General features: G+C 40.1%; 1 protein-coding gene across 1 annotated transcript; it reads left to right on the top strand.

The window, feature by feature from the left end:
- Window positions 1-1751: 1751 nt before the first annotated feature.
- On the top strand, window positions 1752-12041 carry nkpd1 (NTPase, KAP family P-loop domain containing 1). Its single transcript, XM_079164502.1, has 6 exons — window positions 1752-2269; window positions 3726-3791; window positions 5240-5356; window positions 6754-7082; window positions 8809-10257; window positions 10574-12041. Exons 2-6 carry the CDS (start codon window positions 3773-3775, stop codon window positions 10826-10828), a joined length of 2169 nt encoding a protein of 722 aa, XP_079020628.1. The 5' UTR covers window positions 1752-2269; window positions 3726-3772; the 3' UTR covers window positions 10829-12041.
- Window position 12042: the final 1 nt, after the last annotated feature.

The raw sequence follows: 12042 nt of genomic DNA, 5'->3' as shown, positions 1-12042 counted from the left end.
TCTTGAGGCCAATTAGGCCAGGCAAGCTGGTGTCAGGCTGCGTGTCAATACTGAGGCTTGTCCACCCTTAGGAACAATGGATAAGGAACAAAAGCAGATAGATATTACTGAATGTGTGTGTGTGTGCTCTGCAGTTACTGATTTACATTAAATTAAGCCCATCCAAGAGAAGTTCTAGCACATCTTAAGCTCTTGACCGCTCCCAGTTTTCAGAAAATGCCTCCTTCACTGTGGGGTCTGCTCCTACATACCAAATAGAGCAGAGAAGTGTGATGAGGGGCTGCTGATCAAATGCCATTGTCTTGCTTTCATGCACAATACTTTAGCGCCCTCTGTTGGTGTGTTTGATTGCAACACGATTAAAAAAATATATATATAAAAATTGCACAATTTAACTTGTTCACGTATCACAGTTGATGCAAATTGTCCTTTCAGCCAGCTCCTGACAGAAAACAATCGCTACCCCCTGAACTTAACATTACATTACAATATTAGTTTCATTTCCCCTCGCCTTTAGCTAAATAAAAGGATATCACTCCAAGTCTGCCCAATTCTGAAATACAATTTATCTGTGTCTGGACCTATCTTGGAATAATCATGAAGGTGAATTCATTAACTTAACTGCAAGGTTTATGTGGTGAAAGGGCGATGTGTGCTGAAGGTTCATAGAAGGGGAGATACATCCAATTAATTCAGTATTGGTTAAGCAATAACTGAGAACCTCTCTTTCAATCAGACTCTCACACACACACACATATACACACACACACACACACCTTCACTCTCTCTATGACAATCAAGTTAATTAAAATAGTTGAACAATTCAGTAGTCTGAGTAAATGCAGAATAAGTCACCCCCAGGCCGAGCACTTTAAATCTTAATCAGGCGTCCACTAATTAAACCTTGTTTCCATCGTTTCCTATAGTGAGGTGTGAGGTGGTATACAGTGTTGACACCAATGTGCTTCAGGTGCATGTATGTTTTCATACAGTTGAGATAGTTACAGTAATTATGTCATTCATTGTGTCATGCACATACAAGCCTCCAGCCCATGTTGACGCATAAGACACCCAAGATGATGTTGCACTGGTGACACATTTGTTCGGACAAGAACATTACTTCTTGCATATAACATTACGCTGCAAACACAGACTTTTGTGTTCTATTCACATAAAATGTGTCACAAAAAAGGTTGCCTCTCTTTTAATCCCACCTAAATGAAATATTATTTGAAATCAAATCTTCTTGCCTCTTTAGCTAATGATTATGTTCCTGTACGTGACTGTGCACGCAGAGCTCTGTTAGTATACATCTACTGTATGCTTACACCAATATATGCTTTATGCAAAAGGAGCCATAAATCAACATCTTTCTACAAAAGACAGGCTCATTTCTGCACATTAAAAATGGCCTGTGTTCATTGCTTGAAATGTACACATTGGGAATGTATGCATTAACAAAAAGCCACCTTGACATGATTTACTTCAATGTTTATTTGTAGCAGCTTGTGAAGGACTTATGTTGAAAGGTATATTGCGACACCAGATGGTAACAGTAAGCTAATGCAACAAAAAAGAGATGTAAATATGCCATGGGAAATTAGGCTTCGAGCTTGTTTGTCAAAGCTTGACTAACCAGTTATGTCATAACACATCCTGCTCGGGGCAAAAAAGGCTTTGGTGCTGCTGCTTAACTGCTATGCATGTCAGTTCAGGCCAGGAAGAGCAATCCAGCCATTCCAAACCTGAGGGACTCCAAACACGGATGATTCATGCAGACCCAAGGCTCCAGCATGAAAAGCACTCATTTGTTCCATTTTTTCCATGGACTGAAAAAGTTGGACAGTGAATGCCAGAAGCCATCGCAAGAATGGGGATTTTTCTACCTCGTTATGCTTTCAGGAACTAGCCTACCTACTTCCCTCAGATTCTATGAATAGAGAGAAGATTGGAAGCAGCAGGAGAAGTATGGTGTAACAGATTTGAAAGGGAGAATGGAAGAAATGTACAGCTCCATCTCTCAGAAATAATTTCATCTTGCATGTGACCTCACTTCCTGGATAGTGTCCGTCTTACAGACGTTGCCTGTGGTTATCAGGTGCCTTTTTTCCCCTTCTCTTATCAGTGTTGTAAAGTTTTACGGCATTGAAGTCCTGGGGGTGTACGGTTCACTAATCCTTAGCTGCACGGTCCTTTCTGCCTTCTGGATACGTTAGAAGTGGCGATTCAAAGATGAGTCAAAATAAAGGTCAGGACTGACATCAACCAGGTAAGCTTGTTTCACCAGTAACGTCTTTCTACCACATCAGTCATTGTGTTGCTTCAAGCACAATAACAGCTTCATGGTTTACGACAATATAGTATTCTTTTGTGCACACTGATCAAAGTCCGTCAGAGTCAATCATAAACCTTTTCAGCACTAAAAGTCCGTCTGTAACTCTGTTTTCGTTTTGCCCTGTTAGACTGTCTATGAGTCCATTAAGCATTTGTGCAGGCAAGAACATAAAGAGGAAATATGTTGCCAGCAGGGAAAGGTATTAGGTTATGCAAGGTAATCATTGACACAGCAAAACTGTTGACATTTCCCTGCACATAAAAAAGAAATGTCTGCGCTCTGGGAAGGTGCATGCCCATGCATGAATGTCACGATATCATCTTAAAACAATTCACTTAAATGCCTGTCAATCAAAAAGAAAAATAACTGCAGGTTGTGACTTTGTGTTTTTGCCATGTAAGCACTCTCATGGACATTCATTCCACTTGTGGTGCTTTCCATTTAACTGTAGAGGTGTTTATTACATAAACTAACAAATCTCTCAAGTTATACCGAGTGTACTCAATCAACACTGCGAGTGTCCAAGTCGGTGGGTTTTTGCATTGGAGTTCCCTTCGCTGGTGACTAGGGATGGGTATCGTTTGGGTTTTTTTCCGATACCGGTGCTAAAACGATACTTTTAAAACGATACCGGTGCCTAAACGGTGCCTGAACCGATACTTTTTTTATTGCCAAGTCAAATTTAACAATATATTTAACTGTTTAAAGTATACTATACATATTAGTGCTGGGCAACGATTACAATTTTTAATCGCATGGAATTTTTGCGATTAATCTCATTGTTATGGCAAAGTTCAATAATTAATTCAAAGGTAGTGTATTGTGCACTTTTATTTTAAAAGTACTGCTATATGAACAAAAGTGCAATAACATTTGGTTTGCAAACACTTTAAACAAATAAGGTTCTTTTTAACAGCAGTATTCCCTTTACACAGTAGCAGTTATATCTCTTCACTATCTGTGCTCAGTGTGTGACTTCATGTGAAACGTTCCACTGCTGTGCAACAGGAATACAATGTTTCAGCACGTTTCATCTAAATGTGTGTCGTCTTCATGACAGAGCATGTGAATGCAGCTCTACTGTTCATCAATATAATGCTGTAACTCAGAGGTGATGATGGTTACCCAGCGATCAAAGAATAAAGACACACTTACGCACAATGTAGGTGTATTTTCCCTTTAACTCACGAGATGCAGGCAGCATGTTTTATACTTAATGGGAATTTAATTCATACTTTTTTCGGTTTTCGGTACCCAATCCTACTGGTGACTGAGAGCACCACTACTGCACCATTGTCTGCTCGGGCATGATGTACAGCGAGGACGGATCTGAAGCCACACTCACAACACTGCCTACACTGAGCTCCCTGCTGTTTCTCATTCTTCGCAGGTCAAAGGGTTTTCTGTGGAAGCTGCACACCCCACCACACAGACAACATGGATAAGACAAGCAATGGTAAGTGATCTGCAGGTAATGCCAGGAGTGTGATTTAGCTTTCTCCCCTCGTACTCAGAAGGGCTCCATTCTCACTTTCAGTTTCACTTTGTTACTGAATATTATCATGAACTGAGTGTAAATGTATATAATGTCTGAATCAGGGATGTGCGCATTGTGTCTCCAGCCTCTGCCCCTTTGCCCGTCTGAATGAAATATTATTATCACTATTAAAATTATTATTACTATTATTATTATAATGCAGGGTCCCGTTTTCCCTCAAGTGGTTTAGTCTGGAAGGTGTGGTTCACGTGGGGGGATGGGCACATAAGCGCGGGATAGAGATGGGTTCCCATAACAAACACCACATTTTTTAGCTTGAAATGTGTACAACTTTATATATATTGTGTGTGTGTGTGTGTGTGTGAGTATATGGGAGGGGGTGGGGGGTGGGTTGAGGTTGTGGTTGTGGATGTGTGGGTGTGTAAGGGGCTGTTTTCCATCTGATGAATGGACATAATCTAGTGTTTCCCTTTCATTTCCTATGGCGGTCACTTTTGACCGGGAACACCATGGGTGTTACAAAGTTGGACTTAACCACTAAAAATTCAATGAAAGTGGTGATCAGCAATTTTATATGTTCAAATGCTTAGTGTGGAGGATATCATGAGGCCTTGAGGCAATCAGATGTAAAACACAATATTTATGATTGATTAAAGTTCTAATCGGTCAGATTTGACCCGAACACTGTATATTATTTCACCGTCAGTTATTTTTGGTTTTTTATTTCAGCATGAAACTTTTTTGCCTTTTTATTATTATTTCTGTTAGTACAGCCAAGGATAGACAGGATGGGGCGCCCCTTGAAACTCTTTCTGTATGGACGTTTCTTTTTTTTTTTTAAAGAACTTATGTCTATACTTTGTGGTTTAACATGATTTAAGGACACAATGAGTCTTCATCCAGCTTAATTCTTCCAATAACTTATGACGAACGAAGTTTCTAAAGTGAGAGGAATACATAAGAACCACGTTTACAGTTCAAAGTTTAATGTAACCTATATTAAAGCCTAAACACTATAATATAGAATACTCAATAAAAAGTGGTTCTTCCTTGTTTACTTCCTGTTTTCCTCTGAATGCTCATAGAATTCACAGTCTATGCCAAGTGTCTTGTACCTTAACTGTCATTTCAGTTTAGTTCAGCATTATTGAGCAGAAAGAAGAAAAACCTGTTTTCCTTTAATTAATCAAGAACATTGTCAGTAATGATTAGTCCATTCACCGTGTCCACCGGAGATCCAGTTCAAATGTCAGCAATTCTTTGAATAGGTGTGTCAAATAATCCTTCAACTTCAAGTGTTTTTGCTCACAGAAGAGCATCAAATAACTTAATCTGAATCAAAAAATTAAATGTAAAATGAGTTATCCATTCCATTTTTTTTTTCAATATTCTAAATCTCTTTACAGATGATATTTATGCATATGCGCTGTCCAAGACCCTGACAAAAGTTTCATCACCTGCGACTGTAGGACTCTACTCCTCATGTCAGAATCGAATTAACATGATCCTCGGACAAATGGCAGGTATGTACAAACACTCGGCCCCCCCCAGCATATCATCTCTTCTGTCTGCTGGAGGACACTTGTTTTAAGTCAACCACTTAAAGCCCAGTGACGTTTCTGTTTTCAGAGTTCACTCTACAATGTTCACTGTGAACATGGCTGTGTGAAACAACAATGCGTTGACCGTAGAAGATGCACATGCTAATACAAATGCTATGCGAGCACAATAGCATTACCACATATTAAACATAATGTTGCACTGACTTAGCCACTGCTGTCAGAAAATCATTGAGCTACTTCTTGGCATATGAATGAGCTGTGCACCACTTCAGAGCTGGCTCATGGTTGATTTAATCTGATTGATTGAAAAGTGGACGTTGTGGACTATATTCTGAAGTACACATCTCACAATTTATATATTTCCCCCCACGACACATTTATACTATATGGGATAAGGAGTTTTAAAAAAATTGCCTCAAAAAGACAGTGTTTCCGAGGCTGCACATACTACTGCGTCCAAACAATCCCCCTCAGTATCAACTGTAACGGTGCAAATGTAAGCAACTCTTACCACATCAAATTACAATTCACGCCAATTACCTGCAAAATTATAAGCATATCTTCGCCTCATGAACGACGGATGAGCAGGAACTTTACAAATAAGAAGGTCATTTCTGAATAAGAAACACAACAAAATAAATCACATATTAGGAGGCTTCAGAATTCCACAAAGGACTAGGCTACATAGTCGCCTTGCATTAGAAACGTGAAGATTCAAACCATTGTATGAACAAGTGACATTGAACAGACCGAATGGAGCATGTGCAGCTGCGGAATCGGATATAAAAAAGACAAGTTTAAGGTTGTTGGTTTTTGTGTTACCCAGAGGATACTGAAGGGTTGTCGTGATGATTTTATTTTTTACCTTGGCAGACAGTACTGCACCAGTTCGACCAGGCTTGGTGTTCACATACGAATGCCCGAACAACAACCAAAAGCTTTGAAATGTTGCACTGTTGGAAGACGGATAAAAAAATTATGTTATTCACTGACTCTTCATTTGAATTCTTTTCTTGCCTTGAACAATTGAATATTAATTAACTACCTATCATTGCAAGAAAATCAGGTTGCTTATTTTCCATGAAACAGGTTTAAGGTTTAGTGCCATGGCCAAGGTCTTTTATCAGAGTTGGTCGGAGTCCAATTAGTCAAACTCACCAACTTATTGCTATAATATTTGACATAGAATTCTAAAAAAACATATCCTCTTTAAGTACAAGTCAACTACCCAACATGTTTTGCCAGTCTTGATGTCTCTCTGATTTGATTTAAAAGGTTATCCTCACATGTGGCCTACTCCAACCTGCTAAAGGATGTACATAAAATGTAAATATTATCAATGTTTTGTGTCTCCTCAGTGTACATGAAGCAGGAAACTTCGAAGATTGAGCAGAAATACAAAGGACGTTACAAGCCTCGCTCAGTTACACCTTCATTTAGTGGCTTTCTAGCTCTCATTGGTCGAATGCTCTTCTACAGGCCCATTTGGACAGAGGAGAACCAGCAGCACCATAACATCCGGTTCATTAATGTACATTTTAGTGCCTGGCATTTTGCAGGCAGTGACCTGCTTTGGGCCGGTCTAGCCATACGGCTGTTTCAGGCCATGCAGATGAACTTTGGGAAATTACAGATTGTGCTCTTCCGTGTGGCTCAACATGATGAAGAAGAGGAAGTCAAGAAGAAGGTTTGTGAATCTACAAAGTCTACAGCCATGCTAGTGGCTCTGTGTGTCTTTACTCAGCTGCAGGATATAAAACTAAGTATTTTGTCGATACTCTTTTTTTCTTTTTCTTACCTTCGGTAGAAAATTGTTACCAGTACAAACTGATGACAGCAAGGTCTATTTCTGCAAAGTCTCATCACAGTCATTCAATGTACTGGAATGGGAGTTTAAGTCTCAGTGGCAGATACCAAAAAAGATATATTAGAAAATATGCAGAGATGGAAAGAGTACTATAATATGTCACGTAAATGCACTTTAAAGTAATTTTACTCAAGTGCAAGTGCAATTAAGTAATTGGATGAAAGTAAAAAAGTAGGTCAGGTAAAACCTAAATTTGTAATAAGGAAGGGACGTTGAAAGGAGGGTAAACAAAAATGTATATGATGATAAAACAGACCTACTAACACATTTAGGCTACAAAAGGTAACGTCAGCAACAGCCCTTCTGTCTAAAGCAACAAGATCATTATTTCTCATTTCTGTTAAGAGCACTTTGCAGCCTGAGTACACAGCGGATAACGTATACAACCTGAACAGTGAACAAAACTCAGGCAATTACTCAAACAGGAACGACAATAAATAAAAAGAGACACCGCGGCGGGTGCAACAAGAAATATTAAGCAGCATGCTATGTTATGCTAAATTAAATAGCTTACCACTTCTTAACAGCAGAATAAAACCTCACCAAGGCAGACAACACATATAAACAATAAATAGCGTCTGGGGCCACAAACACTAACCCATTAAAGCAAAGACAAGAGCCACACAGTTTGTTTGCACAAGAGTGTGTTGTTGTAGGTTACTCACCTGTCTGAACGCAAGTCTTGCGCACCTCTCATTACTCCACACACTGCTCCATAGCCAGTCCACTCATCTGCTATGTCCCAGTATAACCAGTCCAAGCCTCTCCGTCCCACTGCGCTCCTCAACGTTTTCAAACATTTCGAGCTATAAGAGCGCCCTGTAGTCACTGTGACAGCAGAAAGACCTCAAAAACCTCACAGAAGGTAAAAGTTCCCCAGTGAACGTCACCGCAGGATAATTCACAGATTTAGCGTGTTACCCACACCCAGAATGCACCTGTTCACGCAAAACGTTTTTTTACCTATGCCAAGTCACAATGAAAAAATATAATTAAACTACAAGCTCACAAAATTTGTTACAGTCACGAAAGTAACTATAATTAGTCACATCCATCCCTCAAGATATGTAGGGAAGAAAATATAAATGTGATCTGGTGATGGCGCTTGATGAAAAAGTAGGGGTTCACCAAAGTTATGACAATTTATCCCGAGTAGATCATGTAAGTTGAGGTGATATTTCACTCAAAACAAAAATGTAAACCTTAAGGTGGCATTGGATGAAAATTCAGGAAATCACCATAGGTATGAGCATTCATCATCTTACAACCACGAATGTCTGTACAAAACCTTGTGGCAATCTATTAATCAGATGTGTCCAGATCAATAGTGATGAATTCGACCTGCTGATGTCGCTCGATGAAAAGTCAGGGGATCACCAAAGTCATTAGGATTCATCGCTATCTAATAGTGTTAAAATATTTAATTCCGGACCAACGTGGGGAACAAAGTGGGGAACAAACTGGCGACTGACATTGCCGTGTCACAAAAAATCACTTCACTGAAATCTAATATGCCTCGTATTTGTTCTGATTTGTTTGAATTCAGAGAGTGGAGGACAGTCCAAACCATTGGAGGTCCAAAAAGGTTTGCTGCTGCCCTCTTTGGTTTCTCTGCCTGTTCATTCTTGTGGTACCACCTATCATCCTGGTACTCCTGTTGACTTGTGGCCTTCCCAAGCCTGAGGTGAAACCAGGCGCGGCCGTGAATGGAACAACCACCCAGGTGGCTGTGCTTGAGGGCCTGGTCATTGCTGCCCTCGGAGTCCCTGCAGCAAGCGCATTGAGGTTTGTCTTTCTCACGGGTAAGAACCTCATCTATAGCCAGGATCTGAACATCAAGAAGGGGATGGACAATGAGCGCATCAGCATCCAGTTGGGCTTCATGAACGAAGTGAGGAAGGAGATGTGGCTTCTGTCTCAATTCATCCAGTTTATGGAGGTGTTTGAGAGAAGGAGGATCCGTGTGTTACTGAAGATCACCAGTCTGGACCGCTGCTCCCCCAAGAAAATTGTCGCAGTTCTGGATGCGATCAACATTCTGCTTTCAGATGAGGAGAGTCCTTATATTTCCATCCTGGCCGTCAACCCAGATGTTCTTGTGCAGAAAGTGAACTTTGCGGATGGCTGCTTCAGCAAAGAAGACAGAGCTTATGCGATGTTGAGCCGCATCGTGACGCTAGCCTTCACTGTCCCACCACTGTGCGATGATTCAAAGCGCAATTTATTTGACAGCCTCACTAGCAATTCCAAAAAACCTGAGCACGTGATCATGAGCGAAGATAAACGTAGAACTGGGAGCCTCAAAGAGACCTGTTCCTCAGTGGAGATTGCATTTCACAGAGAAGAATCATACCAACTGATGGAGAGAACTACAGCTCCACTGGGTGTAAACGAGGAGGAAGTAGAGAAGTTGGTCATGAGCATCCTGACCAGCAATGAAAGGAATCTGAACAAGTACATGTTAGAGGATGCCATGTCTATGAGGAGGGAGATCAACTCCATTCGACTGACTGTGATAATTATGAAGGCCTTGAAGAAGGAGCTTCCTCAACCAGACTACATCGCAGCATGGGTGGCCTTGGCTAATCAGTGGCCCTGCCGCCTCAGCTGGATCATCCAGTGTGTGGAAGACGCTGAGCAGAGAGCAGTTATTGATCGTAACAATGAGGCCAACACTGCTGATTCAAAGACCTTGTGGGAAGTCTTCAGTGAGTCCAGGGCTGAGCTGTATGTTATGAGTGCACAGATTGAGGACCTCCTCGAGCAGGATGGCGATCCTGAGATGTTTGAACGATTTCTCAAGATGGATTTCCGATTCACGGTAAAGGACTTGAAAACATTTGAAGACTCGACGGTGAACCTGGATCGTTCAATTAGGAAGGAGCTGGCTCACCTCAGAGGGACCTCCAGGCTGAAAGATTCTAGTTGGATGAGGATTGCCCCTCTGCCAATCTCAACTATCATCAATATGGATAAAGAGGATGTGTGTAAAGAGGTAAGAACCTTCTTAAAATATAATTTTTCAGATTTTAGTACCAGTTGATTTGGTGGTGACAGCAAGTGCGGCTTTTTTTTTTTAAAGCTGACCGTAAATAGTATCCCAAACACACGCACACACACACACACACACACACACAACAAAGCAGTATGAATGTGTTTATTCACCTCACACGATGATGCAAATCAAAACTTTGTATTGACTCTTGCAAATGTAACAGAATAGATCAATTCAATCATATCAGGGAGGATTAGGAACTAAATCATATCACTCCTCAGTGTTGATAATGCTTACATTTTCTTATTTTTTTCAGTTGGAAAGATTGAAATTTCACCGCAAGTATATTGATATTGTGAGAAGCAAAGACCTCAACGGCTCGGCACTGGTCTTTTGTGAGGCAGATGACCTTAAAAACATCCTAGATATGACCTTAGGTGAATGGGCAACTTTTAGACTGCACTTCCTGGGTTTACCATCACATCTCCGACCACAATACAAGAACATGCCACCGTCACCTCATTCTCTGAACCAGCTGTCGGGATTTCGCCTCCATGTTCCCCATCAGTAATCGTCTACTGTTAACATGTGAGAACGTAATCCATTTCAAGTGTGATATCTCTGCATGGTTTATCATGTATTGTTACAGTAACAATACATAAACTTGTAAGTGTGAATTAATTACATTTGCTTTGTTTTGCGACAGGAGCTTTTCATAAACTCTTGATTCTGCTGAGAAAAATGTGTAATCTCGTGTAACTATGTCAAATAATGATCAAATGCATGTTGGTTAACTTAAGGGGGACAAGCAATGATAGCTGTACTGTTACCTAAATGTCAACCTCTGTTGACCTTATTGTACATTTGTGTTTTTCATGGATCACATTCTCCTATAATAGGTATTTTTCGACTTGTCACAATCGGAAAAGCACATTTCTAGCTGAATGTCATTACCTGCTTCAGTTTCAGAGTTCTGGTATTGTGCATGTTGGCTCACTGTCACACGGTAATGGCTTCACTGTGACACTTTGATGAAATTGAGCCAGTTTATGTTACTAACAACACCTGTGCTTTTCCTGCTATGACAAGTCAGAAAAATAACTCTTATGCATCATTGTTGCCGTTCTTTTTTCTGTCAGTGTGTTGTTGAAGGTGGCAAACGGAAAAGGACCCCAACAACAAAAAGCTGTGAGATGTTACCCAAACAAAACACACAGAACTATTGTTTTAACATTGCTTTTAAAATTATTGTTGACTATTAAAACATTTAATTACAGATCACATGACCTCTTTGTTGGAAAATAAGAAGCTCAAGAGGCTCTATTTTCAGACTCTTTCTTCCTTTGCCTCTCACACAAAAGTGGGACATGAACTTGAAGATTGTTTTTTAAATTGAGGGGTGTTTCATCAACGACTCAGGCTTTAGTTTAATGGGAGGGTTAACAGGAGGCTCCTTCGTGCACAAAATTGAAATTTGATTGTATGTTTTACATGTTCATTTTGTTGTTTTTCCATTTTTGTACTGTAACTTCATTCTGGAATTACTGAATGTTTATAATGTGATGTGCCTTTGTCATACATCATGAATGCATGCTACAGGTTTCACAACCTTTTAATAAAGTCAAAGGATATTTAAAGCAAGTTTAGCTTGTGGAAATTCCTAAGATGTGTAGTTGGCGTTTCATAAGAGTGTAATTCACTGAGATGTGTTGGGGAGTACTTGATCAAATGTAAATTCTGACAAATGAAATGCAAGTGTCCCAAAATAAAAAGGAAAACACTCAT

The sequence above is a fragment of the Pholis gunnellus genome (genome assembly GCF_910591455.1).
Source record: "Pholis gunnellus genome assembly, chromosome: 1".
Taxonomy (NCBI): Eukaryota; Metazoa; Chordata; class Actinopteri; order Perciformes; family Pholidae; genus Pholis; species Pholis gunnellus.
Note: the sequence above shows the minus strand (reverse complement) of the source record. Positions and strands in the feature narration are given on the sequence as shown.

What these genes read in the sequence shown, in the direction of transcription:
- nkpd1 (XM_079164502.1), top strand. An exon ending in AAGAGGAAGTCAAGAAGAAG is followed by an intron (nt 7,083 to 8,808) that starts GTTTGTGAATCT and finishes GTTTGAATTCAG; the next exon opens with AGAGTGGAGGACAGTCCAAA. An exon ending in AAGAGGATGTGTGTAAAGAG is followed by an intron (nt 10,258 to 10,573) that starts GTAAGAACCTTC and finishes TATTTTTTTCAG; the next exon opens with TTGGAAAGATTGAAATTTCA.